General features: G+C 28.4%; 3 protein-coding genes across 4 annotated transcripts; 2 read left to right on the top strand and 1 right to left on the bottom strand.

Annotated features, from left to right (window-relative positions):
* Positions 1–5414: 5414 nt before the first annotated feature.
* LOC111677763 lies at positions 5415–6854 on the bottom strand. The gene is made up of 5 exons (XM_046946769.1): positions 6719–6854; positions 6502–6657; positions 6231–6453; positions 5796–6177; positions 5415–5734 (listed from the first exon to the last, which is right to left on the bottom strand). The coding sequence occupies exons 1-5, from the start codon at positions 6736–6738 to the stop codon at positions 5538–5540; spliced, it is 978 nt and encodes a 325-aa protein (XP_046802725.1). The 5' UTR covers positions 6739–6854; the 3' UTR covers positions 5415–5537.
* A 5629-nt stretch (positions 6855–12483) lies between these two features.
* LOC111677764 (probable cytochrome P450 28d1) lies at positions 12484–16488 on the top strand. Its single transcript, XM_023438952.2, has 7 exons — positions 12484–12754; positions 12950–13088; positions 14790–14999; positions 15065–15499; positions 15561–15687; positions 15816–16085; positions 16181–16488. The coding sequence occupies exons 1-7, from the start codon at positions 12558–12560 to the stop codon at positions 16342–16344; spliced, it is 1542 nt and encodes a 513-aa protein (XP_023294720.2). The 5' UTR covers positions 12484–12557; the 3' UTR covers positions 16345–16488.
* Positions 16489–16631: 143 nt separating this feature from the next.
* LOC111677767 (probable cytochrome P450 28d1) lies at positions 16632–20685 on the top strand. Of its 2 annotated transcripts, none has more exons than XM_046946379.1 (8): positions 16632–17201; positions 17263–17401; positions 17461–17568; positions 17640–17741; positions 18863–19294; positions 19350–19479; positions 19620–19847; positions 20006–20685. In XM_046946379.1, exons 1-8 carry the CDS (start codon positions 16996–16998, stop codon positions 20167–20169), a joined length of 1509 nt encoding a protein of 502 aa, XP_046802335.1. In that variant the 5' UTR covers positions 16632–16995; the 3' UTR covers positions 20170–20685. The 2 variants fall into 2 exon arrangements, with proteins under 2 accessions (XP_046802335.1, XP_023294723.2); XM_023438955.2 differs by having other exon boundaries at positions 19578–19847.
* The last annotated feature ends 5388 nt before the right edge of the window (positions 20686–26073 follow it).

The raw sequence follows: 26073 nt of genomic DNA, 5'->3' as shown, positions 1-26073 counted from the left end.
GGGAGCCAGATAGGTAAACTAAAATTTAAACTAAATAAAGTTTTTTGTATCGTTATTCTATTTTCAAAAATAAATTAAAATAAAACAAATTTGTAACATCAACAGATGTTAGATTTTTTTCCACAAAAAGGGTTTTATAAAATTTTAATAATATGTATGTATGTGTTAAATGAATTGTATAGATTATTTGATTTAAGGTTTTTAGTTTACGTTTTATGAGGAGTGTCACAAAATGTAACTAATTAAAAAATTAAAATCCTATTTGGGATAGAGATTAATCAAATTAAAAACCAGAATAGATTTTTAAATTAACAGAAAATAATAAAAAAACATACACACACATAGACTATGTACTTTTTGTTTAATCTGTTTTTTCTTAGTAATTTTATTATAATTCTCCTTTTAGAAGATCCTTCTTATTCTTTAATATAGTTGCATTCTTATTAACTTTAGAATAAGTTTTTTTTTTTAATTTATATTTTAAAACAAACGACTATATATTATTACGTACATCATATTTATCTTTACACTTGCAAACAGATTTAACTATAAAATAGCGACATTTTTTAAATGTATTCAAAATAAAATCCGCAAAGTAGAACAAATGTCTGGTCGGTTGCTAAAAATGGTTTATATGGTTTTGAAATTATACTTTATAAAACTATAAAAAACACATACACACATGCCATGGAACAGAACAATAAAAACCCAGCAATTCATAATGACTATTCCAAATAACTGATTGTACCTTGTCTTAAGTATATACCAATCTATAGACTGGACAGATTGCTCTATAATTAAGACTATAGACTAATCTATTGTCAAGACCGTAGACTGCTATGTAACTAGACTGTAAACTAATCTATAGTTAAGAGTACATACCAATTAATAGTCAAGGCAATAGAGTAATCTATAGTCAATTCTATAGACTGACCTATCTCTAAACTGAACTATAATCAATGTTATAGACTGATCTGTAGTTAAGACTATAGACTGATATATACTCAAGGCTGAAGACTGATCTATAGTCCAGGCTATAGACTGATTTATAGCCAAAGTTATATACTGATCAAGTCTGTAGATTGACCTTAAGTCAAGACTGTACACTGATATAAAGTCAAGACTATAGAGTGAACTATGGTTAAGACTATAGACTGATTTATAGTCAAAACTATAGAATAAACTATATTCAAGACTATATACTAATTTATAGTCTAGACTATAGGCTAATCTATAGTCAAAGCTATTATGATCTATACATCAGACTATAGACAAATCTAGCCAGAGCTGAATTTTTCTACTGACAAGACTATAGGAGGATCTATAAGCAAGATTATATACTGATCTAGAAGTAGGAGTGTTAACTACTCTCAAGATTACTTGTAAATGACAAAGTGAAAACTAACTAATTTACTGCAAGACTTTTATATACTAAAGTGTCGATGGAAACATACCACTTAAATTACCCAAAAATACATAAATCATATTCAACTAATTATGTAGTAAGATAAAATCACTTTCTCAAAAGGATACACTGCCTTATTAAAAAAAACTGTTGGAATTATTTATTTATTTATTTTTGTCTATTGCACCACTATAATGTTAGTTTCCGGTCATGTGGGTTTTAGTAACAGTTAAATTTCTTATTTAAGGTGATTTACTGACAAAGGAGGCTGACAGAGAATGACGATTATAAAGCCGAAACTGCCACTACTAAAACTAACCAAAAAAATAAAATTAAAACCAAAACATCATCAACAAATGACAAGAGCAACAGCAGCAGCAATAACAACAGGAACAACAACAACATGAAAATATTTATAACAACTAAAATTATATGTTTGCATATAAATTAAAATGTGTGACGTTTTACACGGGTCTTGTATTCACAGTTAACCGCAAATTTATTTGTCCATACTACAAACAAAAACACAAACACACACACAATTATAAACAAACTTTTAACCAACAACATATACAAGGATATACATACTTAAATAGCAACAACTAATAAACAAACAGATGGACGGGCGAACTGACAGAAAAAATAGCATCTACATCAAAAACCAACAACAGCAAAAACTAAATTGTATAAAAGTATCTGTATATGTATGTATGACAATGATGCCTAAACAAACAACTCTTTGCACAGTGGGAGGATTTCTTAAAATGTAAATTCTAAACTTTTAGTAACTTATGCACCATTTAAATATAAAACCTTTATTATTTATTTAGAATTTTACCCCATTGTGCAATACAACTATTGCTATCTAACGAACTAAACACCACAACGTATGAGTATTAAAAAATTACTCATACGTCTAGGTTGTTTGTGGGTTGTAATGGTTGGTTGAATGATTCTGACTCCTCTGACTCTCTGTCAGACTAAACAAATGAATGGAATGAAATGAAATGGCTGGGTAAATTTTGTGGTTTTGTTTATAAAATTTTAGTTTAAACATAAAACTTTTATTATTTTTATATTTTTTCCTGGTGAATAATATTGTAAATACTCGAATTTTTTTCCACTATGTTTGTGTTTTTATGATCACAACGTTTAGTTGTTGTTTATGGCTAAACGATTTTTTGTATGTGTGTGTGTGTTTTTCTGGTTGTAAAAGGCGTCACTTTTACATAGATTTGCATTTTTTTTATATACATACATATATAATTTTGAAGATTAAATATAAATTTTTTATTTGTTTCTTGTTTGTTTTAGTATAATCCTTATGGTAAAAGTTTTGTTATAAAAAGATTTTAGTTTCAAAATCAAAAAGCCTAAAAGAAATCCAATTTAGTTAATATGTATGTAAATGCCCTACAGTAGGTAGAGGAGGTAAATAAAATAGTTTTGTAGAAGACTTAAAAAGTAAATTTAATATAGAGGCTTAGCAAACATAATTATTTTTGCTGTGATTAATATAAACAAGACATTCTAAACTATTGTATAGTTGATATGTGCACTATTTAAATTTTATCTTAACTCTGAGAAGTATTAATTTATGTAGTTATATATATCCTGCCTCTATTGCCTATCAAGTTTTTCCCCGTATAACTAAAGGATTTTGTTATAAAATTTATTGGATTTTATAACAAACCATCCGAAGGAAAGACAACAGGCATAACAACAACTGTTCACTGGCCATGCATAAATTGCTTGTTTTACGACGTTTTGCCAAAACAAATAAGTTTTTGTTGTTAGTTTTTGTTTAAACTGTTTTTCAGGTTTTTGTTGTATTGTATCTATGTAGTTGCTGAAATTTTGCTGTCGCCATTAGAATATTTAAAATTGAACTTAGAAAAAGTGCCAGAATACACTGTTTACAAATTTAAAGAAAAATATATCTGATATTCGTTATATCTAAGAATTGACTTTCAAAATGTCCGCCCTCTAGCATCTCTGGTTAGGATCCAATATAATATTGTTCTTTTTTGAGGCCAATAAAAAATGTCTGCCAATTAGCTTCTCTGGCTAGTATCCAATGCAGATGGATAAACAGACGGACAGACAGACAAATGAAAAATGAGATGGACAAAGAACTGATTATGACAAGATTGGACCAGAATCGTGTTATCGATAGTAGAGTCTATTAATCTATGTCTCTCGGTTTGTATGTTGTTAGACATAAATTTCTGAAGACCGAAAATATTTTCGGGATAGATTTTTTTTAATTTGATTAAAAATATATAAAAATAGAATATTTTTTTAAAAGCTTCTGAAAACAGTGTAAATATACTAACAATGGGCGTATTATAACTACAATTGACTTCTGACATTTACCTCCCAGTGACATAAACATCGAAAAACAAATTGTATTTTTTCAATCGAATCAGACAATAAAAAGCTTTACCTGACCGGCATTGTACAAATTTTTACAAGTAATTATTTGTTACAAAAATTAAACTAAAACCAAGAAGCTAATTGTCAAATACTTACATACATGGCATGACAATGTCGAAAATTTTGCTTAATAAGAGGTAAAAATTGTAATAGGCCTAGCAAAGTTCAAGACATTATATTTGGCACAAATCCAACAAACTTTAAATAGTGTAGCAAAGAAAGAAACATAATTTGGATTTTTGTAATAAATAATGAAATGACCTTGCAATATACACAAATAAATAAATTAATATAATACCAATAACAAAATGTACAGGATACTTAATTGAAAAAAATACAAAAATTACAAATTACTTGGCTTTTACTATTAAATTCTCAATTCCACTTAAAACAACAGTCCACATTACATAAGCGTTTTTTTTTTTAATTTTTCTTTAATGTATATTTTTTTCATTTTATCCTAATCGAATTATAACCGTAACAAGAAAAAAAAAACAAAATACAACAAATAGATACTTAGTGACAAAAAACTAGTTTTTGTTTTTTTTAACTTTCAGATAAAATCTACATTTTTGTACATCCCCACCCATTTGTAAAATTAATGTTTCTTGTTTGTATCCTTTTAAATTATTAGTCCTTTTATTTTATGGATTTTTCTACACTTTTGTTTTTGTTGCCGTACAATTCTCTAGAGAAAATTGACAGTATAAACTCCGCCTGTCCACTTTTTTTCGGTTTCTGTTTAGACCCGTAAATAAACATAGTTTAGGGGGAGTGAAGGTGGGGGGCAAGTGTGTCACAACATGTATACGTCGCAACATATGTTACTACATTTGTTTGTTGGCTTTTTTGCTGATATTTGCATATTTGTGGGGTTGAGACTACAGACTACAACAGAAATTATTTATGCATGCAGAACTTTTGTTTTTTATTTATTTTATTTAACAAAAATTTCAAGAATAAACAAAACGGAAACATGTTGAGTGAGACACGTATAAAGGGCGCCATGTTTTATTTTTGTGTTTTTTGTTAGCACTTACCTTTTTCTGACGTATTGTAGATGAGTCTGAAAAGATAAAGATAAAAATCAAGATTACGAAAAAAAAATTATAGAATATAAATGTAAGGTTTGTATATTTTTAAAAGTACTAATCTAATTATTGTTGTTATTAAGGGAATAACAAAAGCATATAAGTTTGTTTACAAAATATGAAAGCATTCAAATTTACAACTCAGGGCAACACAGATTTTGATAGAAAAATAGATAGATGGATAGATAGATAGATAGATAGATAGATAGATAGATAGATAGATAGATAGATAGATAGATAGATAGATAGATAGATAGATAGATAGATAGATAGATAGATAGATAGATAGATAGATAGATAGATAGATAGATAGATAGATAGATAGATAGATAGATAGATAGATAGATAGATAGATAGATAGATAGATAGATAGATAGATAGATAGATAGATAGATAGGTAGATAGGTACGAAATCAACGAAAAATGTTTCATTTCGCAGTTTCCCACTTTGGCTTGACCACATCGATAGTAAAACAGACTTATTGCGCTTTGCAAAATATTTTTCTTTTACTAAAATAATTACAATATTATTTACATCCTTTAAGTTACATATTATATTGGAAACAACTATTTATTATCACAAATAAAAAATAAAATTTAAATTTTTAGGACCACAAGTCCTGTAAAAATGATACGAATATTTCTAACTTTGTTTTTGGTTTCTCTCTCATGAAAAACCAATTGCAAAAATATTGCCAGAAACTATTTAAATAATCCCAAAAGCATTCAATATCAAAAATTTTAGAAAAAAACCAAGATACCACTGTTATAAAGGTAACAGCCGAGGCAATGTTGCGCAATTCTAATATTAAAAATTCAAGAAATTTAAATATTGAAAACATTCAAATATTTTGTACACCAACCAGAGTACTTCCGTAAATTGGGATTATATTTTGTATAAATCTCCAAGGGTTTGAATGGTGGTTGTGCGTTGGCCATCGTGGAGTAAAATTTTCGCTGTGATTCATTTAAACGCTTTTTAGGACCCTCCATGGGTATATAATTGATGGAATCAGTTGGTGCACCAAAATGTCTGGGTAGATACGAACAATGCCCTAAACAAGGAAAATTTTCCGTTTGAGTTTCAATACTAGTGTTTGCCCATGATTTTGCCACAGACATAGACTGTTTTTGATTTAGAAGATTTTTATTAACATCACTATCTGCTGCCAGTAGCTGTGTTGAAGAGGTTGTTTCCAAATTTCGGGGAGTAAAAAGTAAACGATGTTTTTGACGTTTTAAGGGCTGGAAAAAATTAAATATTTTTATTTAAAGAATTTTCAATAAAAGATTTCAACCTTAAGCTTTTTGATTAATTTACTGCTGCTCTTGTTCATTTTATCCGAATGTGATGACGATTTCTCTGATATAGTTTCCATAGTTGGTGTCGAGAATCTGGGTGTATGTAAAGTAAAGGGATTTGAACTGGTTTTGGGGAGAGCATTATTATCCAAATCTAATAGATGTTTTTCACCCGTTTTTGTTACCACATAGGCACGATTGCGTTCAGGAGCTAAAATGCTTTAAAGAACATTTAATTAAAGCATTTTTTAGATAACAATTACTTACGTATCCCCTATGAAATTGGTTTTCGAATCCTCATTATCGCTCATGGTAAAAGGGCTGCGTTTTTCCAAATGGCTAGATACTCTATGTGGACTCAATTGTATGAGATTAATCTCATTGTTATCGCTGATAAAACGACTAGCTGCTTTTCTTTGAAATCTAAAGAGAAATTGAAATTTACTAATTGAGAGCAGAAGTACATTTAAAAGTAAGGACTTACGTCGGTTTTTGTTGGGACATTAAATTGAATAACTATTTCTTAATTAAATTTTATTAAAAATTATTAAGCAATCTGAAAAATTCGTATAAAATATAATTTTTGTTTGACAAATAAATGAAAATTTTCAAACAAAAACTTAAATAGTGTTATTATTAAAAAAGGAATTTTCAAAACTAAAACATAAAAGGGTGGTGCATATATCAATTTAAATAAATGTTGATGAGTACTAAAAGCTTTAAATTTGTTTGTCAACTTATATTAAACCAGTCAGTTTAAAACCCTTTTACTCCTTTATATTTTTCATAACTGATGTTATCTTAAACGCATCACTTTGTTTAAAGGACATGTTGCATTTGTCACATGGACAAATGAATAGAAAAAACAACTCAGATACACACTTGCATGAGACAGAATTTGTTTTGTTTTCTCATTTTAATTAATTTTAATTAAAAATCATCACACACCACACTTCACAATCCTTACAAGCGTAAATTTTTACGATTTTTGTTTTTTCTCATTTTTTTTAACTTAAAGGCCAGTAACCCCCCTTTAGCGGTAGAGAAAAAAAACAAATATGTAAATATTTGTGTATAAAAGTGGACACAACAGCAACATATATGTAAATATATTTTTATATGCGTGAGTACATTAGAGCGGACATGATTACATCAACATATGTATTTACATACACTTATTAAAAAAAATAATTCTACAACAAAAAGGATAAAGAATTGAACTAAAGTTTTGCAACTCGTTTTATTTCGACTTCTTTGCATTGACTCAACCAGTCATATACACACACAAATACATACGCATGCATTTATGCATGTCAAACAAATATACACGTTTATGTACACGTCTACATATATGCAGCCACACAAACACACACGAATACATACAAACAAAAAAACACATTAAAACAAACACTTTAAATGTTTGCAATAATCTTTGTTTTCATGTATGGGTGCAAGGATGCATAGAATAAAATGGTACCAACATTAAAAAGTAAAAAGTACTTCTTTCGTTCACTGGCTAATGTCCTTGACCATGTATTCCGTTAACAATTCATAATTATATTTTTGAATTGGTCTACTATCATCTAAAAAACAAGATAAAAGTAAATTTTCAGTACATTTTCTGACTAAATAAAAAACTTTAATAAACAAAAATAGTTCCAAGTAAGCCCCGTTTGATATCAAAAATAGTACAATTTTCCACTTTTATTAGTGTGAACATTGAAAATGTACATTTTGAATGTTAGTATGCGTATGCAAATGTAAATATACATCTGTATGTATATCTGTTTGTTTATAATACCTGTATGTTTGTTCTGTTATGCATGCATGATTGTATATTGTAGATTTTTTAACCATTTTTTTTTTTTGCTTTCTTTAGTTTGTTTTGTTGCATGCATGCAAATATGCATGCATAAAATACGCATATACACACACAAACATGCAAATATATGCGCCCAACAAAAATGTATGTATGTGCACATATTTGAGCACGAGCATTGAATAAAACACATACATACAAACATCCAATGGAGTACAATACAATAGAAAATACCAGCCGACATTTACTTTACGCTTATGCAAATACCTACCGCTTTCGAAAGTGACCAAATGACCATGTAAACGCATAGTTGAACAAAATATTGCTTACATGTGTATGTTTAGACATCTGTAGGTATTTATGTATGTGTGTGTTAGGTATGTATGAATGCATGTGTTTGTATTTGTGCTTTTTTGATTACAAATGGTAGACGTTACTATAAAATTCAACTTATGTATCTACTACATAAATACCCTGTGTCAGTCAGTCTCTCAGTCACAGTTAGTCAGTCAGTCATTCATGCAGTCAGTCAGTCAGTATTTTGCCATCTACTTACTTACATTTATTCTTTTTCATTCGTAAACACAGTCCAACAATCATTTCAAAGGTTTAGTCAATGCAAATATACATTTTTGTTCATTACTGCTGTTGTGGTTGAGGTGGTGGATATAAAAAGATACTGGCTATCTGACAGTTCCGGCAGTATTTGAGTATATTATAAAACATTCCTGGAGTGTCGAAGATATGACATTTCTATAGCATATAAAAGTTATACAAATTTGTGTGTAATTTTGAAATATTTTGTGAGTTTAGCATTAAAAAGCCAACATTATGAATAGCAAAAGTAGAAACTATTTGAAGAAATGTGCAGAGAGCATTGTAGCACGTAAACTTACTGGGTTATTGTTTTGTGTGTCTGTCATTCAGTGTGCGTATGAAGAGTAGAATGGTATTTTTGATGTGAATTCTCTTATTCTTTGCTTCTTGCGTGAGGAAATCCAATTGTAAAACCCATCAACCAAACATCTACTCTAACAGTATGCACTCCAATAACGCTGTATTTTCTCATCCGGACTGTTAACTAACTGACTAACTGACTAACTAACTGACTAACTAACTAACTAACTAACTAACTAACTAACTAACTAACTAACTAACTAACTAACTAACTAACTAACTAACTAACTAACTAACTAACTAACTAACTAACTAACTAACTAACTAACTAACTGACTAACTAACTAACTAACTAACTAACTAACTAACTTACTGAATATCTCATTGATTAATATAGGAAACATATTTAATGAAATGTGTTTAAACACCATAGTCATCCAATTCTAGCTTTTAGATAGCCACCTGTTCTGTACATTTACATATTAAACGATAATGTCCGGTCCAGTATGACTTGAATTGCTTTTTATACTCATTGCATTTACTACTATGTACTTTTTTTTACTCCTATGTCTTCTACATTTTCATTTGTAATTGTATGCGTTTAATATGATTGTTGTTGTTGCTGCATGTATTTACATACAATTTCAAAGCTTATTTAGTTGTGGGATAAATGCATTATCCCCGGAAACAGTAACAGCATCAAATGACCCTCTATACTTACCACCGACTGATACTGATGAAAAGGTGCGTAAAGTGCCATATGATGCGTTTTACTTGTAGTTTGTTGTTATTGCAGTAGCTTTGCTTGTATTTTTTATATTATTTACATACTTTTTTGCTGTTGTTATTTTTTTGATGTATAAGTACAGCAGTGTGGCGTATGTTTAAAGTACTTGTACTCATGTTACAAAAAAAAAGCTCAGTTTTTACCTACTCAGACACACAGAGCGCCGCAACATTATTGTATTCACTATAAAAAATTCGTTTGCTGTGTTTTTCTTTTTTAATTTTCAGTTTTTAATTTCAATTTTAGCCTTTTTGCCTGTAAGTAGTTGTGAATAAAGTCATGCCTTCAGAGTCCTTATACATTGTAACTTTTATTAACATTCGTTGTTTTCTAAAGAGTGACCACTTTATGACCGACTTCAAATAAAAAGTGATGGAAAAATACGACCGGACTTCAAATTCTACAAAAAGTATAATGTGGATCTCTATGAAACGCATAATGTCGTTACTTTTAATTGCAGCAGCAACTGCAACAAAAAGAAACATTTGCAAGACACGCGTATGTTGAACATTTTGACATGAGGGCAGCAGACAACCACAATTGTCTGATGCATTTATTCTGTTTATTCTGTGCCTTTTTCATTAAATTCATTATCATTCAATTTAAAATTTTGAATTTATAGAAAATATACTAATTTTTTTTTACTAGTACAATATAATAAACAATTAAAATTTTTAAACAATTTAACCCTTGAAAACCCTTTTTAATTATCATTATTATTTAGAGAGTTTATAATTATTATACAATCCCAGTCAATTACTTTAAAGTCTTATCATAATTAGTACTTTACCTTTATGACAGCTTAATAATTTGTTTAATTTATGATTGGTTTATTGCTGATTAATAGCACTTATTTTGCACTTTATTATACAATTATTATAAAAATATCAAATATGTATAAACAAAACAAATTAAGATAAGAAATCTTATAAAAAATTAGACTTGCCTCCAATATTTTCTCGCTGCTTCTGTTTTGCTATCATAGATTATGACCTATTTCACTAAAACAGACTGTTTGGTTTTTTTAGACAAATAACATTAACCCATTAAGATAGAGAATTTAATAAAATTTTTAAAATTTACGAAATGCCTTTTTAACAACATGTACTAAAAATTAAAGATGTTTTAAAAAATTTCGAATCGAAAATTCGGAAGAATTCCTTCTATTATACCTTAATACAATAATGGACCTAACTTTAAAAAAAGCTAAACTTTTACTTTCTATCTGATGACAGAACAGTCATAGACCAAGCTAATTTTTCATTTGACTCAGATATTTACCCAACATGAGAAAACAACATTTGAAAACAAAATGTTAAAGCTTTAAATTAAATATTTACATATATTTAGGGATTCACATGGTCGTCATAATGTCATATATCATAAAATAATAACACGAAAATATACGACAACTGTGAGCAACCCTCATACGTTAGTGTGACATTTCAAATTTCAATCAACTGATACAAATATATAATTTACAAATATTTTTAGTAAAAATGCCAAAAGCAAGTAATAAACTGATATAAAAGTCGGATTGTCATTATAGGCATATTGTTTTTCAATTTCAATAAGCTTTTAAAAAAGTCATAACTCGCTCAGAAAGTTAAATTTAATTGTTAATTTTAACTGCTTTATTTGATCAAAAGCTTTGAATATGTTAGTGAAGAAAGCTTTGCATAAAGTCAAAATGGCGTTTGATTGTTACAGCTTCACATAAAGAATTGAAAATTGTAAGAGAATTCGTTATTAAAATGCTTTTAATGGTGCCTATAAAGATTTCAGAATGTTTAAAAGTTTCACACAAATTGTTGTTGTTTATTTTTTAAAGAAGTATTCAGTAAAATGATTTAAAGAATTTAAAAGCTTTAGAGATTTTTACTTCAAAAGTATTTGAAAAGTAGAAAGCTTTTCGAATAGTATTTACAACTTTAAATATATTTTAAAAGCTTATTAAAGCTTAAAAGCTTAACTTTTAGATAGTTAAAGTTTTACACAAATTTGTATCGATACTATTTCAAAAGCTTTTGAAAATTAGAAAAACATTAGAGATGGCTGTATAATAAAAGCTTTAAATGAATTTAAAAAGCTTTAAAATTGTAAAAACTCCTAACGACAGCTCGATGTTGTTATGAGAAATAGATTGCTTAAGCTTTTAAAATATTCGAAATGCTGTGCTGTAGCATTTAATGAGTACTATTACATCAATTATTAAAAGCCTTGTTTAAATGAATCTGTGGCCAGGGCAATTTTTAAAAGTGTTATAATGTTTACGGAAAGTATTCCCAATGGGTTAATTGTTTATTAAAAACAATAATAAAACAAAATAAACAAACAAACTTTATTTACATTTTTCATCAAAAAAGTACTTACTGATAAAATGTGACCAATAAAAACAAACAAATATTACTATGTACTTATATCAAATTCAAATTTTCAAACAGCTATAAAAAAGTATAAGATTCATATTTCCAACAAATGAAACAGAAATTATCAACAGAAAAATACTGATTACAATCTAAAATAAAAACATGGAAAGTTTCTACAGCAATACCAATGCTTAACTGTAATCTAAAAGCAAAGTAATAGCATTTAAATATATACCATTTGTTTTTAATTAATAATTGAAAATACTTAATACAAATTTTACACTGATAAGATTTGTTGCAATGATGATCGTAGAACTGAACGCTAAGACTTTTAATACGTTATTTACTTTTAAATATAAAATGTAATTTTTTAATAAAATTGCACGCAGTTTTATAAAGAATCTCTAGCAAGTAACATTGTTGTGAATCTATTACGAGAAATTCTTACAAAATGTCGCAATTATTGTTATATATTTTAATTTTGTTTATAAGCTTAATTTTGGCTCTCTATATATATTTAACATGGCATTTTAATCATTGGATTAAACGTAAAATACCGGGACCTAAACCTTTCCCCTTGTTTGGTACATTTCCGGGAATGGTTAATGCTAAAAGAAATTTTATTTACGATTTAGATGAAGTCTATAGGTAAGTTAATGATAATTTTTTTCATTTAAGAATTGATTTATATATTTCTGGAGGAAAGAGTATTGACCGGAAGTTGAAGAAGTGATTACGTGATTTGTTAGGTTACAAATACTTACTCACAATACTGATCTTTGTATAATATTTATTTTTTATATATTTTATATATATTTATGTATTTGTTTTTTTCTTTTCTAGACAATTTAAGAATAAGGCCAAATTTGTGGGAGTATTTGTTACCCGAAATCCCCAGATAATGATATTGGATCCCGAAATATGTAAAGATATTTTGATTACAAATTTCAAAAGTTTTCAAGATAATGAATCATCTCAATGGGTAAGTAAAAATTTAAAATATGAGAAAACATTAAAGACCAGAAAAGCTATAAAATGGTCAAATTTCTAATGAAGTACAAATAAGGACCTACCCGATTCTGACTTAATTTCTTTTTTATTAAAGACATACCTCCATATTCTTAAAGTGCTGTTTATGAATAAGTGATATATTTATAAAAATTTATAAAATATACATTAATACGACATCCATGACAATTAGACAGATATTTTAAAAATGACCTCTATGGAAGCTTTCAAACTTTGATCAATTTTATTCTTATCATAAATTACATATGACGGATTTTGTCGTAATACTAATATATTTTAATAGTCTTATAACGAACTAAAACTGAATTTATAGAGGCTTTATATGGATCAAATATGGACCTGCCCTTATAAAATTTGATGGTATTAAATTAAGTATAATTATACCCTACACCACTTTAGTGGGGAGGGTATATTGGGTTTGTGCTGATGTTTGTAACATACAAAAATATTCATCCTCTACCCACCTTAAAGTATACCAATCGGCTTAGAATCATTTTCTGAGTCGATTAAGCTATGTCCGTCCGGCTGGCTCTCCATGTAAACCTTGTGCGCAAGGTACAGGTACATTTTCAAGATAATTAGATGAAATTTGGCACACACGCTTCCTTTGGCCCAAGGACGAAGCCTATTGAATATGGTTCAAATCGGTCCATTATTTCGACTAGCCCCCATACAACCGTACCCCCCAAATAGGGCCTTTGGGCTTATAATTAATATAAATGATCTATTATGTACACAAAAGTCGAGAAAACTTTGTTTTATAGAACTTTAAATGACACTGCCGATTTTTATAATGATCGGGCTAAATTTTACCCATACAAACTCTCCTTCAGAAAATAACTAAAAGGTCAAAATTTACTTACAAACACTAATGACACTTTTAAATTCTACAAAAATAATATTGAAGTAGACTTAACTTCCCATACCAACATTTATACGGATACCGCCATATTTTGCCCTACTCCCCTTTGAGCCCTCTTGTAAAAAATCTCTTTTTTGCCCAAAAAAAAATAGAAATAATCCGAAATAAAGTTAATAAATCAAATGCTGTATTTCTTTAAATAATCGCCATTTTTAACATACATACTGACTGCTGTAGGGTATCATATGGTCGGCTACTCCCGACTATACATTCATACTTGTTATATAATCAAGACCAAATAAATAATTTATAAAAACTTTTTTACAAAGTAGTTTAGTAACAAACTAATACTGAATTTACAAACGCTTTATATGTGTCAAATATGGACCGACCTTCATAAAATTTCTTTGTTTTTAATTAAGTAAAAAATTTCAAAAGTTTGCTATATAATCAAGACAATTTTGAGTGTTCAAGACCAACTCTTAGTTGTACGGAGTAAAATCATAGACCCTATCATGAACCTTATAGATGTAAAGGACCAAAAGAAACCATAGACTGATTTCAATATCGCCTTTGATTCAAATTATTCACAGTTCCAAATTTTACCCAGATATCTTTAAAATTTCTGTCTTCTTTGACTACAAACCTTAAATGAACACACAATTTTAACTTTCCGATTGCCGAATGGATTCAAAATACAATTCTCGTTAAGTCCTCGTTAAGTTCAATTCAAAAATCTTACCAAAATAAAAAGTTGAGAAAATATAACAAACATTCATATTTTTCTTCTAGATGAATCGCAAAAAAGAACCCATTTCGGGCAGTAATCCCTTTGCTTTACCAGCAGCTGATTGGAAAATAAAACGAGCCGAAATTGTGCCAGCTATGACAATGTCTCGAATTAAAGGCATGTTTTCAATAGTTGAGGCTATATGCAAGAAATTGAACAGATATCTAAAACATATAGTAGAAACTGGACAAACAACTATTGATGCCAAAGATGTAAGAAAGTGAATAAAGGAAAATATTTCCAAACACTTTATATTATTAATATTCCTTTCTTACAGATCGCTTTACACTTTACCGGCGAGGTAGTTGCTGATGTTGGTTGGGGCATAGAGGCTGGTAATTTTGTTATAGATAACGATAATCATGCCAAGGAGGACACCCTCTTTTTAAACATGTCCAAGCAATTAATAGCACAAACATTCAATGCTTTTAAGTACTTTTTCATAGCCGGTATATTTCCCATAGTGCGTTATTTAGTCTATGTACGATTTTTCCCCGAAATTACCGATCGTTTCTTTTTGCAATTAACCAATTCCGCTTTACAAATAAGAAAATCAAATTCCAATAGTAATAGACAGGATTTCCTGCAGCACATGATGGAGTTGCAACAAAAGAAGGGCATAAGTGAAACAGAAATAGTGGCTCATCAGTTGACACTATTATTTGATGGTTTCGAAACCTCGGCTACTTTAATCAGTCATTGTTTATTAATGGTGGGTTGTTAAAAAGTTAAAGTAATAATTAAGTTTAAATTATTATTATTTTTAATAACAGTTGGCACGTTATCCGGAAAAACAAGAAAAACTACGTTTGGAAATACAGCAACATTTTGAGGCTCATGCAAATACTTTCGATTTTGATGAGTTAGTCAAACTACCCTATTTGGAACAATGTTTAGCAGGTAAGCGATTTTGTTTTTAAATTTCATATATAAATCAAGCTGCAGTTATCCTCTAACAAAAATAAAAGAAAGTTAAAATATAAAATATTTTCCTTCCGGTGGTATTTACTTTGTGTGTTGCATTTTAGAAACTTTGCGCATATTTACTCCTTTACCTTATATGGCAAAAGTCTGTACCCAACCTTGTGAGCTGCTAAACAATGATGGCGTTTCCCTGCAATTACAACCTGGAGATGTTTGTCTCATACCCTTGTACTCGTTGCATCATGATGAAGAGTATTATACACAGCCGGAAGTATTTTTGCCAGAACGTTTTGATGAGGAGAATGGTGGCATCAAAAAGTACAAAGATATGGGTGTCTATTTACCATTTGGTGATGGTCCAAGAATATGTATAGGTTAGCAGGAGTTGTTCCTTTATCTAGCTGTACTATATGTAAATTAAAACTTTGTATTTTTTTTTTGCTTTTTTTGGTTTTCTTGTAATTTACAGGTATGAAATTTGGCTTGTCTCAGGCAAAAGCCGCAGTTGCCGAGGTAATTAAACATTTTGAATTAACGGTTAATGAAAGAACACGCAAGGATAATTATCAGGCTGCAGATGGTTTTATCATTGGTTTAGATGGTGGCATATTCCTTGATATAAAGGCTTTGTAAGGATTGTATGTATATTTATAATTAGAATACCAGTTGTAATGGTAGTTATTTTTAGTATTAAGATTATTTAAGCCAGTCAGAAAAAAAGCTATAAAAATTTTTATTTTTTAAAATTTAAAATAATATAATAAAATAAATAACACTTATACATATTAGTTTTATTTATATTATTAATAAACTTCTTACAAATAGTGTAAGAACTAGTTCCAAACACTGAACCCTAAGAACCAGTGAAAGAACTAGTTACCTATAAAAAAATTGTAAATAAAGTTTCCGTTACAGATTAGAGATAACACAAAAGGAAAGTTAAATTTTCTCTTAAATTCTATAACAGTGCAGTACTTTGTTGAAATGCTCTTATTGTTTAGATCTCTTTAAAGTTTAAGGCTTAAACTATAAAATCTCTACATTCTGATATTCTCTTTTTTATTGTCTAAATACAATGCAAATATTTATAAGCAAAAACATATAACATATAAAAATAACAATATATTTTTTCATTTAATTATTAAAAATAAGAGTTCACTAATCTCTCTATGCTGATAAGACTAATTCCAGATAGTGGCCCCACTTTATACAGACGTACTTTTTGCAACACAATTTCAATAACAGTGCAGTTTCAGACTATGAAGTAAAGCATAACTTAGTGAAATGTTTAATTTAATAAATTTTATTTTTGTTATAATCACTACAATCCTAAGCGTTCTTTTGGCTCTCTATGTCTATTTAACATGGCATTTTGATTATTGGATAAAAAGAAAAATACCAGGACCCAAGCCAAGAGTACTGTATGGTACTTTTCCTGGAACCATAGATGGTAAAAGAAATTTTATATATGATTTAGATGAGATTTATAGGTAAGTTAGAGTAATACTTTACAAATTTAAAATTAAAAAAAACGATTTAATTTCCTTTTAGACAATTCAAAAACAAAGCAAAATTTGTAGGTGTTTTTATGACCAGAAGTCCCCAGCTAATGATCTTAGATCCTGAATTGTGTAAAGAGATTTTGATAACAAATTTTAAATGTTTTCAAGAAAATGAATCTTCAATACGGGTAAGTTTTGAAGTTATAAATCATGCTCATTATTGTTAAAAGAAATATTGGTATCATAGACAGATCGTGTACGAGAACCAATATCTGGCAGTAATCCCTTTGTTTTACCCTTTGATGAATGGAAAGTTAAAAGAGCAGAAATTGTACCAGGAGTTACCTCATCTAAGGTGAGTTACTTTTGACATTATTTTCAGAATAAAGTTAAAAGATATTGTTTTCTATTGTTTTTTTTCTGCAGATAAAAGGCATGTTTCCAATTATTGAAAATGTTTGCACAAAATTTAGACTATATTTAAAAAACGAAATAAAAAATGGTACCAGGACCTTTAATGCAAAGGAGGTAAGAGATTTCAATTACTTATTGGGGTAAAAACTTATTATCTAAATAATATATTTTTTATACCTACTATCACATGTTTAGACCATTACTGGTCTGTGATAAAAGCCATGAAATGCGACTCATCTATGTATGTACAAAATTTTATGAGTATCGGTTCATAATTGACGCATATATTCAGAAAATTACTCATACGCTCACGGTTTATGGTATATTTGATGAAAAATATTTTGTTTTTAAAAATTAATATTTTAAAGGACTTCGTATCATAATTGACTTAAGTCATATTTCAAATATCACCCTGATATTTATATGGAAGCATTCCTTTTACGGCATACAGTTTGATGGTGAATATATAAGATTCGGAATATTCTACTTGAGATTTTTTTTACTAAAAATAAGTTCTTGAGTAAAAATTAAGTTTTTGTGTAAAAAGTCAGTTTTATGTAAAAATTTTTAAAATTAGACGACCTTTTTGTGTAAAAGCAGAAATTTTGTAAAAAAGCGAAGTTTTTGTTTAAAAACTGAGTTTTGCGCAAGAATTTTATTGTTGCCAACACGACTGTGTAAAAAATTTTGATTTTATTGACTGATTTTATGTATAAAAACTTAAATGTTGTGTAGAACTGTGATTTTCTGTAAAAACTGAGTTTTTGTGTAAAAAACTGAGTTTTTGTGTAAAAAGCTGAGTTTTTGTGTAAAAAGCTGAGTTTTTGTGTAAAACTGAGATTTCGTGTAAAATGAGTTTTTGTGTAAAACTGAGTTTTTATGTAAAAACTAAAATTTTGTGTAAAAACTATGATCTTGTGTAGAACTTGGTTTTTATGTTAAAATTAGTTTTTTTTAATAATTTTGTTTTTTTTTTCAAAACTCAGTATGTTTCAATAAACATTGAGACTTTTGTAAAAATTTATTTTTTAAAAAAAAACCAACGATTTTGTATAGAGAAAATTTTACAAAAACTAATATTTTGGGTAAATAAAGAAATTTATAATAAATTTACAAAATATTAATTTTTAAACAAAAATGATTAATTATAGTGTCTTAAAGATTTCTGCCAGTAGTAGACTACTAATCTTCAAAACTATTGCAACAAATATTCCACCGTTCAATTTCCCTTACAGGTAGCTCTTAAATACACTGGTGATGTTGTGGCCGATGTGGTATGGGGTATAGACGCTGAAAATCTGTCCACCACCAAAGATGTCTCTCAAAAGAAATCCTCTATATTTAACATGTCCAAAACAATGATAGCACAAAATTTCCATGCATTTAATTATTATTTCATAGCTAGAATATTTCCCATTATAAGGCGATTTTACTATGTACGCTTTTTCCCCGAAATAACAGATCGTTACTTTACGAAACTGTCCAGATCTGCTGTGGAGCTAAGGCAGGCTCAAGAAAATAACTCTAGACAGGATTTTCTACAATATATAGTGGATTTTAAAGAGAAAAAGAACATTTCCGATACCCAAATAACGGCACACAATTTAACGTTTCTCTTTGATGGTTTTGAGACATCGGCTACTTTGATCAGTCATTGTTTATTGTTGGTAAGTGTTTTGTAGAAAATTCTACAACAAAGTTTAATTAAATTTCTTCCCTTAGCTGGCACGTTATCCTTTAGCTCAGCAAAAGTTAAGACAGGAGATACAACAACATCATCATCTTACTTTAAACTCCACCTTAAATTTTGATGATTTAGTAAAGCTTCCCTATTTGGAACAATGTGTAGCAGGTGAGAGATTTCAATTTCATTTTGCCTAAATATATTTGTGATTAAATTTCTTTTTGGTTTTTATGTGCTCTGTTGTCAAAATCTCACCCTTTTTTTAGAAACTTTACGTATATTTACTCCTTTACCTTTTATGGCCAAAGTCTGCACACAACCTTGTGAATTTACCAACAATGATGGTGTTTCCCTGCAAATACAACCTGGAGATATTTGTCTCATTTCCCTGCACTCTATGCATCATGACGAAGAGTTTTTCCCCCAACCGGAGGAGTTTATGCCAGAACGTTTTGCCGAGGAGAATGGTGGCACCAAGAAGTACAAAGGCATGGGTGTATATTTGCCATTTGGCGATGGTCCAAGAATATGTTTAGGTTTGTATTGCATCTAGCCATTGCTCACATGTAATTTAATGTTTGCAACATTTTGTGTGTTTGTTGTGTATATTTTGTTAGTGGGTTTGTGGATTGTAATTAATATATTTTTTATTTTCGTTTTATTTCTGTTTGCTTTTTACTATGTAATTTTGCAGGTATGAAGTTTGCTTTAACTCAAGCCAAAGCTGCCATTGTGGAGGTAATTAAACATTTTGAATTAACGGTTAATGAAAGAACGCGTCAGGATAATTATCAGTCTGCTGATTCCTTTATGAGTGGTTTAGATGGTGGCATTTACTTGGATGTTAAAGAGTTATAAAATAACAAAAAAACGGTGGTAAAAAGTTTAATTAAATGAATCTTATAAAGTAAAAAAGTAGAAAAGAATATAATGACAAAGATGCCAACGAAAGTGAAATTTTATTTAACTCGCTCCACTTAACATAATTTTGAAATTAAGGTTTAAGGGTGGATAATAAAACGTCAGTCAACTTCTAAGAGACATAAAACATAATTGAACCAATTAGGGGGATGGCAGTCACTATACACATCAAAAATTGTCTTCTGTCATAAGACCTAAACAAATCAATTGCCTTCAATATTTAAGCCATTTATCAACAAATAAGATCTTTGAATTCAAAATGTAAGCAAAAACAAAAACCAATCAGCAATACTCAGCAATATATAATAAAATATTTTAATGGATTATTTTCATTTAATTTTTTTATTTGAAAATCAAATTGAATGAATGAAACAATCGTTCATTCATTCAATCGTTTGTTTTAAAACGTATACAAATACTCTCAATCTTAAATAAACATGTTTTCCCATCTAATCATTATAAGTCTTTAATTTCCAAAGCAACATCCCCTTTTCCCCAACTGCCATCCTAGCTCTTGCTAGACATTCGCGTGAACGTATGTTGCATGCACATGACAGAAGTGAAATAAAACCCCCACACATAAAGACACTTATACGAGACTGAAATAGTACTACTTCTATGTTCCTATATTTACAAATCTTGTGTACCCGTATGTTTGTAAATAAAAGCAGAGGAAAGTAAACGTGAAAAAAAGTCGGTAACATAAGTGGCAATAATATTGAAAATGCCACAACTCATGCAACAGACACACACTCACACTCACCCAATGTACGTAGATACTTTCAAATCAATTTAATGAATGTAGGCAACCGATAAATTTGGTAAAAGGCAAAAAAATGTATGAAATGAAAGAAACAAAATCATACACTTTTTAAAACCCACGATATTAAACACAGTCGTATATATAGAAAATAATACGTATATGTAAATTGCTTAGACGTTGGTTGGTATTTAATGAAATAGAGTCTGTGGAAGGTTATAAGATGAATCTGAGTTAGATTGAGATTTAAAGGAATTCAATTAGTTTGTGAATTTTAATTTTAAGCTTTGGAATTCTGTCAAATCCTTCCCTAGAAAAACAAAGTACTTACGTAAGGTTCAAAATAACCCAATGATCATTTATATTTACCACTGTTATCTCGGGTAAAGACCGATGTAAGTAACCGATGTCTTACAGTCCAATTGACACATTCCAAAGACAAAATTATCAATTTTTTAAAAAATTCAGTTCCTCAGGGAATTACAGGATTTCGTAAGTTTTCTTAAGATAAATCCTGTTTTCTCTTTCAAACTCTCATCCGTGTAATTTTTTTAGAAATGATGATAGAAGAAGATATTTGTCTCATTTCCGTTTCCCTCTATGCGTCATGATAAAGAGTTTTTCCTCCATCCTCAGGATGCAAGCGTTTGACTTGCTCTTAACGAATGTTAGCCGAATAGTTTGTCTTAGCGTGATTAATAAGTACCTTGTATTTGATTTTTGAGGCTGACGCTATAGAAAGAAATATTATCAAAAATTTCTATAAAAAGATAATTTATTAAAAATTATTTATAGAATGAAAATCTATTGAAAATTTTCTATAGAAAAAATGCATTGAAAATTTGCTATTGGAAAAAATATATTAAAAATTTTCTATGGAAAACAAATTTATTGAAAATTTTATATAGAAAGAAAATTTATTAAAAATTTTCTATGGAAAAAAATTTTAATGAAAATTTTCTATAAAAGCAAAATTTTATTGAAAATTTTCTATAAAAGAAAAATGTATTTAAAAATTGATATTAAAGAATAATTGATATATAAAGAATATTTATTGAAAATGGAAAAAAAATTAAATTTTTTTTATAAAAAAACTCCATAAGAGAAAAGTTGAAAATTCTATAGAAAGAAAATTTGTTCAATATTTCCTTTATATAGAATGCTATGATTTTCTTTCTCAATTTAATTCTCATATCATGCCAAATATTTATATAATTTGAATAAAAGAATATACTCCTTTAAAACTTATCCTAATATCGTGAAAATGTCATTGAATTTGTGTGTTAGAGTATTTCGGTGATTTTCTTTATATTTCCCCAACAAAAGGTGAAATTTTCTTTTTAAACCGCACAAATTTATAATAATGACAGGTAATAGAGAGCGGGGTGATGTATGTATTCATTGAAATGATCATGATGATGATGAAAATTCAACGATGACTATAATAGTGATGAATACTTTCACATCCGCACGCACACATGCACCTACGTACATATGTACATACTCTTAGGTTATAAAGAAAGTGGGGGTAAATTTTTTGTGTGATTTTCTTAGCGTGTAAGACTCAGTCAGTATTTTGTCACTTGTGGTTGATGAGTTTATTGAAACAGGTTGATTTTATTGACATTCTTCTTGTTGCTGTTGCTATTGATGTTGGTTTATTTTTTCTTTCTGTTACTTATTATACTTATTAAATAAGGTGTGGTTTTTGTCAAACTCTATTACACAAAGATATGTACATATATATACGCAAGTATGTGCATTGACTGACTACATGTATTAGCACTCACTTACACACACTTCCATTAATAATTACAATATCTGCGAGTATGTTTGGGAGTGTGTGGCAGAATATGTTAAAAATTATTTAACATTAGAAGCTAAAGAAGCACTTAGCGAAAAAAAACACTCTAATGCTATTATGTGTAATACTCACTCTCACTGATTTAAATGCGTTTTCAATGAGGTTAAGGTTTTGAAGAAGAAGGAGTAGATATTTTTTTACATAATTAGATAATTACTTTTTTTTTGAGAACAAAGAAAATGAAATAAAAATATAAATTGAAAATAATTTAGCGCGTTGAAAAATAATAATGTGATGTTCAGTTCTAGTTTAGTTCTAGTGTAGTTCTAGTTCAGTTCTAGTTCAGTTCTAGTTCAGTTCTAGTTCAGTTCTAGTTCAGTTCTAGTTCAGTTCTAGTTCAGTTCTAGTTCAGTTCTAGTTCAGTTCTAGTTCAGTTCTAGTTCAGTTCTAGTTCAGTTCTAGTTCAGTTCTAGTTCAGTTCAAGTTTAGTTCTAGTTCAAAAAAAAAAAATGGTTTTACGTCGTAAAATTCCGTTTTTGAAAAAAAACCTTTAATTTTGTTGTGATGTTATATATTTTAGAAAAAAGTTGGAATTTTTGGGAATAATTTGTAAATTATTTTTCATTCGACTTTTGCTGAAATATCAGATTTTTGTTTGAGAATACTTTTGCGAAAAATAATTTTAAAATTTTATATAGAATCTATATAAAATCAGTAAATCTTAATACCTTAACCTAATGTTTTCCTTTTTTTTTTTTTTTTGTATAATTAACTCAATAAACTTATAGGGCACTATTGATATAAGTGAGTAACCATTAACATGGTAACATTCGATTCAAACTGTCGATAGCATCTAACTATTTTTACAAAAGTGAAATTTAAAGTATTGTCAGCACATCAATTTATGGAGTTAAATAATTTGGCAAATTATTGATCAATATGATTGATCAGTTTTTGTATCCACAAAATTTTAGTGTGTTACGAAAATTCGTTTTTTAACTGTTAGTTTGAAGAGGTGTTCTACTTAATAAACTAAATTGTTTCTTAATTCTTCTTAGCAATTTAATTTTTTTTATAAACATATTTTCTCAGCTTATTGATTTTCATGATTTTTCAACAGCCGATAGATTAAATTTTATTTTATTTAATTGAAAAAACAATTTTTCTCCACACATTTTCCTTTTAGCAAATAAACCACATAAATCGATCAAAATTCAATAAAACTGTCACTAGCAATAAAGTTATTTATACGATTTTTTATATGTATATATATTTATTTATTTATTTATTTAACAATTCTATTTAGTGTTGTTGTTTTCATATAATATAAATTTTTGATGGTTTTAAGCGTATTTGCATTATTTTTTATTAAAAAATTGTTTACCATTACTATCAAGAGTAAAATGTAGAAGAAAGCTGTCAGTGTAAAATTTAATTTTAACAAAATATAACAGCTTTTTAATTTGTTCTTGAAATATAACAGTGACATTTATGTTACTTTTTGAATATTAAAGAATGTTAAATTAATTTATATACTTGTTACTTTATATAAATAAATATAGATTTTATTTTAAAATTTATTTAATTTTTGATGTGAAGTATAGGTTGTAGTCCTACAAAAGGATTTTGGGGATTATATGTAAGTTTATATATATTTGAATAATATACATATAATATATTTATTTAAGCTTTATAAACTATATGTAAAATTTTTCATTAAAACTTTTGCCTTTAGTGAGCATACTTTTGCATAAATTTTAATTCCATAAATTTTTTTTCAAATAAATTTCTAGCTCACTGCTTGCGTCTGTTTAATTTGTGCTGCTAATAAACATCTGCCAACATTGTCCATTTTATTCTTTGAACTTTAATAAATTTAATTAAAATGTCCTAAAGCTGAATAACTTAAATTAATTTCATTTTATTCTATTCTATTGTTTTAGTAATTTTTATAAGGAGTTTGAGTACAAAAAAAAAACAATGATTTTCAACAAGCAGTTTTGTAACAAAAATTGTAACATTAAATTATTTTCTGCTTCAATTATCACAACAAGTTATTTTAAGAAGAAAATAAAATAGAAATTCAAAAAAACAACAAATTAAAAGTAAATATAATTTAGCTCTTCCCCCTTTTAAATAAAATTACACACATTTCCATTTAAAGGGCTCTACAATTGCACAAGATTAAACAAAAACATTATAAAATCTTTAGTTGTTTTTGTAAAGAATTTCTACGCATTTAACCCTCATTTAACCGAGAAAAAGCAATAACACATTCCGCAAAGCTAAGAAAAAGAAGTATTAACTCGATATGTAGACAAAAAGTGGCATGCATTTTAGCAGCAGGACATACACATAACTGTGGGAGGGTGGTAAGTGCGTTCATATGCACATTGCTCTTCTTTAGTATTTTGTTAAGTGCTCAGCAGGCATGTCTTCTACTTGTAATTGAAGCTAATAATGTGCTTTTTTTCATCTTCTTTTTTTCAATCCCCTGAGTGTTAGGTTTTATATGAAATAATGTTAAACTTGTACTTAAAGATTAGCCTTTTTTTCACTTAACTACTCCTGCTGCTGTTCTCTTGTAAAGTGACACTTTTCATTAAGAAAATTAAATGCATTGAGGATTTAAAGATTGTGGCAAATAAGAAGTACAAGTATGTTTTAAGTACACTTATTATGCGTACATATTTACACACATTTATTTCTTATAAAGTGACCTAACTTTTATTATCAAGGACATCATGCCACCCCCTATACACCCAACGTAAACTCCCCCTTTTTCAATTACTCTGACAACACTTACTCAGTCCCTGCAACCCTATTTATTCTATTTGTTTTGTAAGGAACCCAATAAAAGATCAAAGCAGTTGATAAAGATTTTGTTTGCAATTTTCCAGTTCAATGATTGCATTTATTATTATTATTTTTAATTATGACCATGAAATACAAATAGTCGTTTGTTTTTCTTAGCAAAAATATAGTGGTACTATTTGTTTTACTTTATCAGTTTTGTAGATTTTATAATGGTCAACTTTACTTTATGGTTTACTTTAATGGGAACAATACTGGACAAATTGCTGTTGTTATTTAAGAAAAAATAATAATAATTAAGAACTAAAGTAGGACTGAACTAGAACTGAACTAGAACTAAACTAAAACTGAACTGGAAGTGAACTAGAAGTAAACTAGAAGTGAACTAGAACTGAACTAGAACTGAACTAGAACTGAACTAGAACTGAACTAGAACTGAACTAGAACTGAACTAGAACTGAAC

This window comes from Lucilia cuprina, chromosome 3, assembly GCF_022045245.1.
Source record: "Lucilia cuprina isolate Lc7/37 chromosome 3, ASM2204524v1, whole genome shotgun sequence".
Classification (NCBI taxonomy): Eukaryota; Metazoa; Arthropoda; class Insecta; order Diptera; family Calliphoridae; genus Lucilia; species Lucilia cuprina.
Note: the sequence above shows the minus strand (reverse complement) of the source record. Positions and strands in the feature narration are given on the sequence as shown.

Coding starts and splice junctions, on each gene's coding strand:
- LOC111677763 (XM_046946769.1), bottom strand. CDS start 6,738: ATGTCCCAACAAAAACCGAC. Junction 6,658..6,718: donor ATGTCCCAACAAAAACCGAC/GTAAGTCCTTAC, acceptor ATTTCTCTTTAG/ATTTCAAAGAAAAGCAGCTA. Junction 5,735..5,795: donor CAATTTACGGAAGTACTCTG/GTTGGTGTACAA, acceptor TTTTAATATTAG/AATTGCGCAACATTGCCTCG.
- LOC111677764 (XM_023438952.2), top strand. CDS start 12,558: ATGTCGCAATTATTGTTATATATTTTAATTTTGTTTATAAGCTTAATT. Junction 15,000..15,064: donor CAACTATTGATGCCAAAGAT/GTAAGAAAGTGA, acceptor CCTTTCTTACAG/ATCGCTTTACACTTTACCGG. Junction 16,086..16,180: donor TGGTCCAAGAATATGTATAG/GTTAGCAGGAGT, acceptor TGTAATTTACAG/GTATGAAATTTGGCTTGTCT.
- LOC111677767 (XM_023438955.2), top strand. CDS start 16,996: ATGTTTAATTTAATAAATTTTATTTTTGTTATAATCACTACAATCCTA. Junction 17,402..17,460: donor AAAATGAATCTTCAATACGG/GTAAGTTTTGAA, acceptor TTGGTATCATAG/ACAGATCGTGTACGAGAACC. Junction 17,742..18,862: donor GGACCTTTAATGCAAAGGAG/GTAAGAGATTTC, acceptor TTTCCCTTACAG/GTAGCTCTTAAATACACTGG.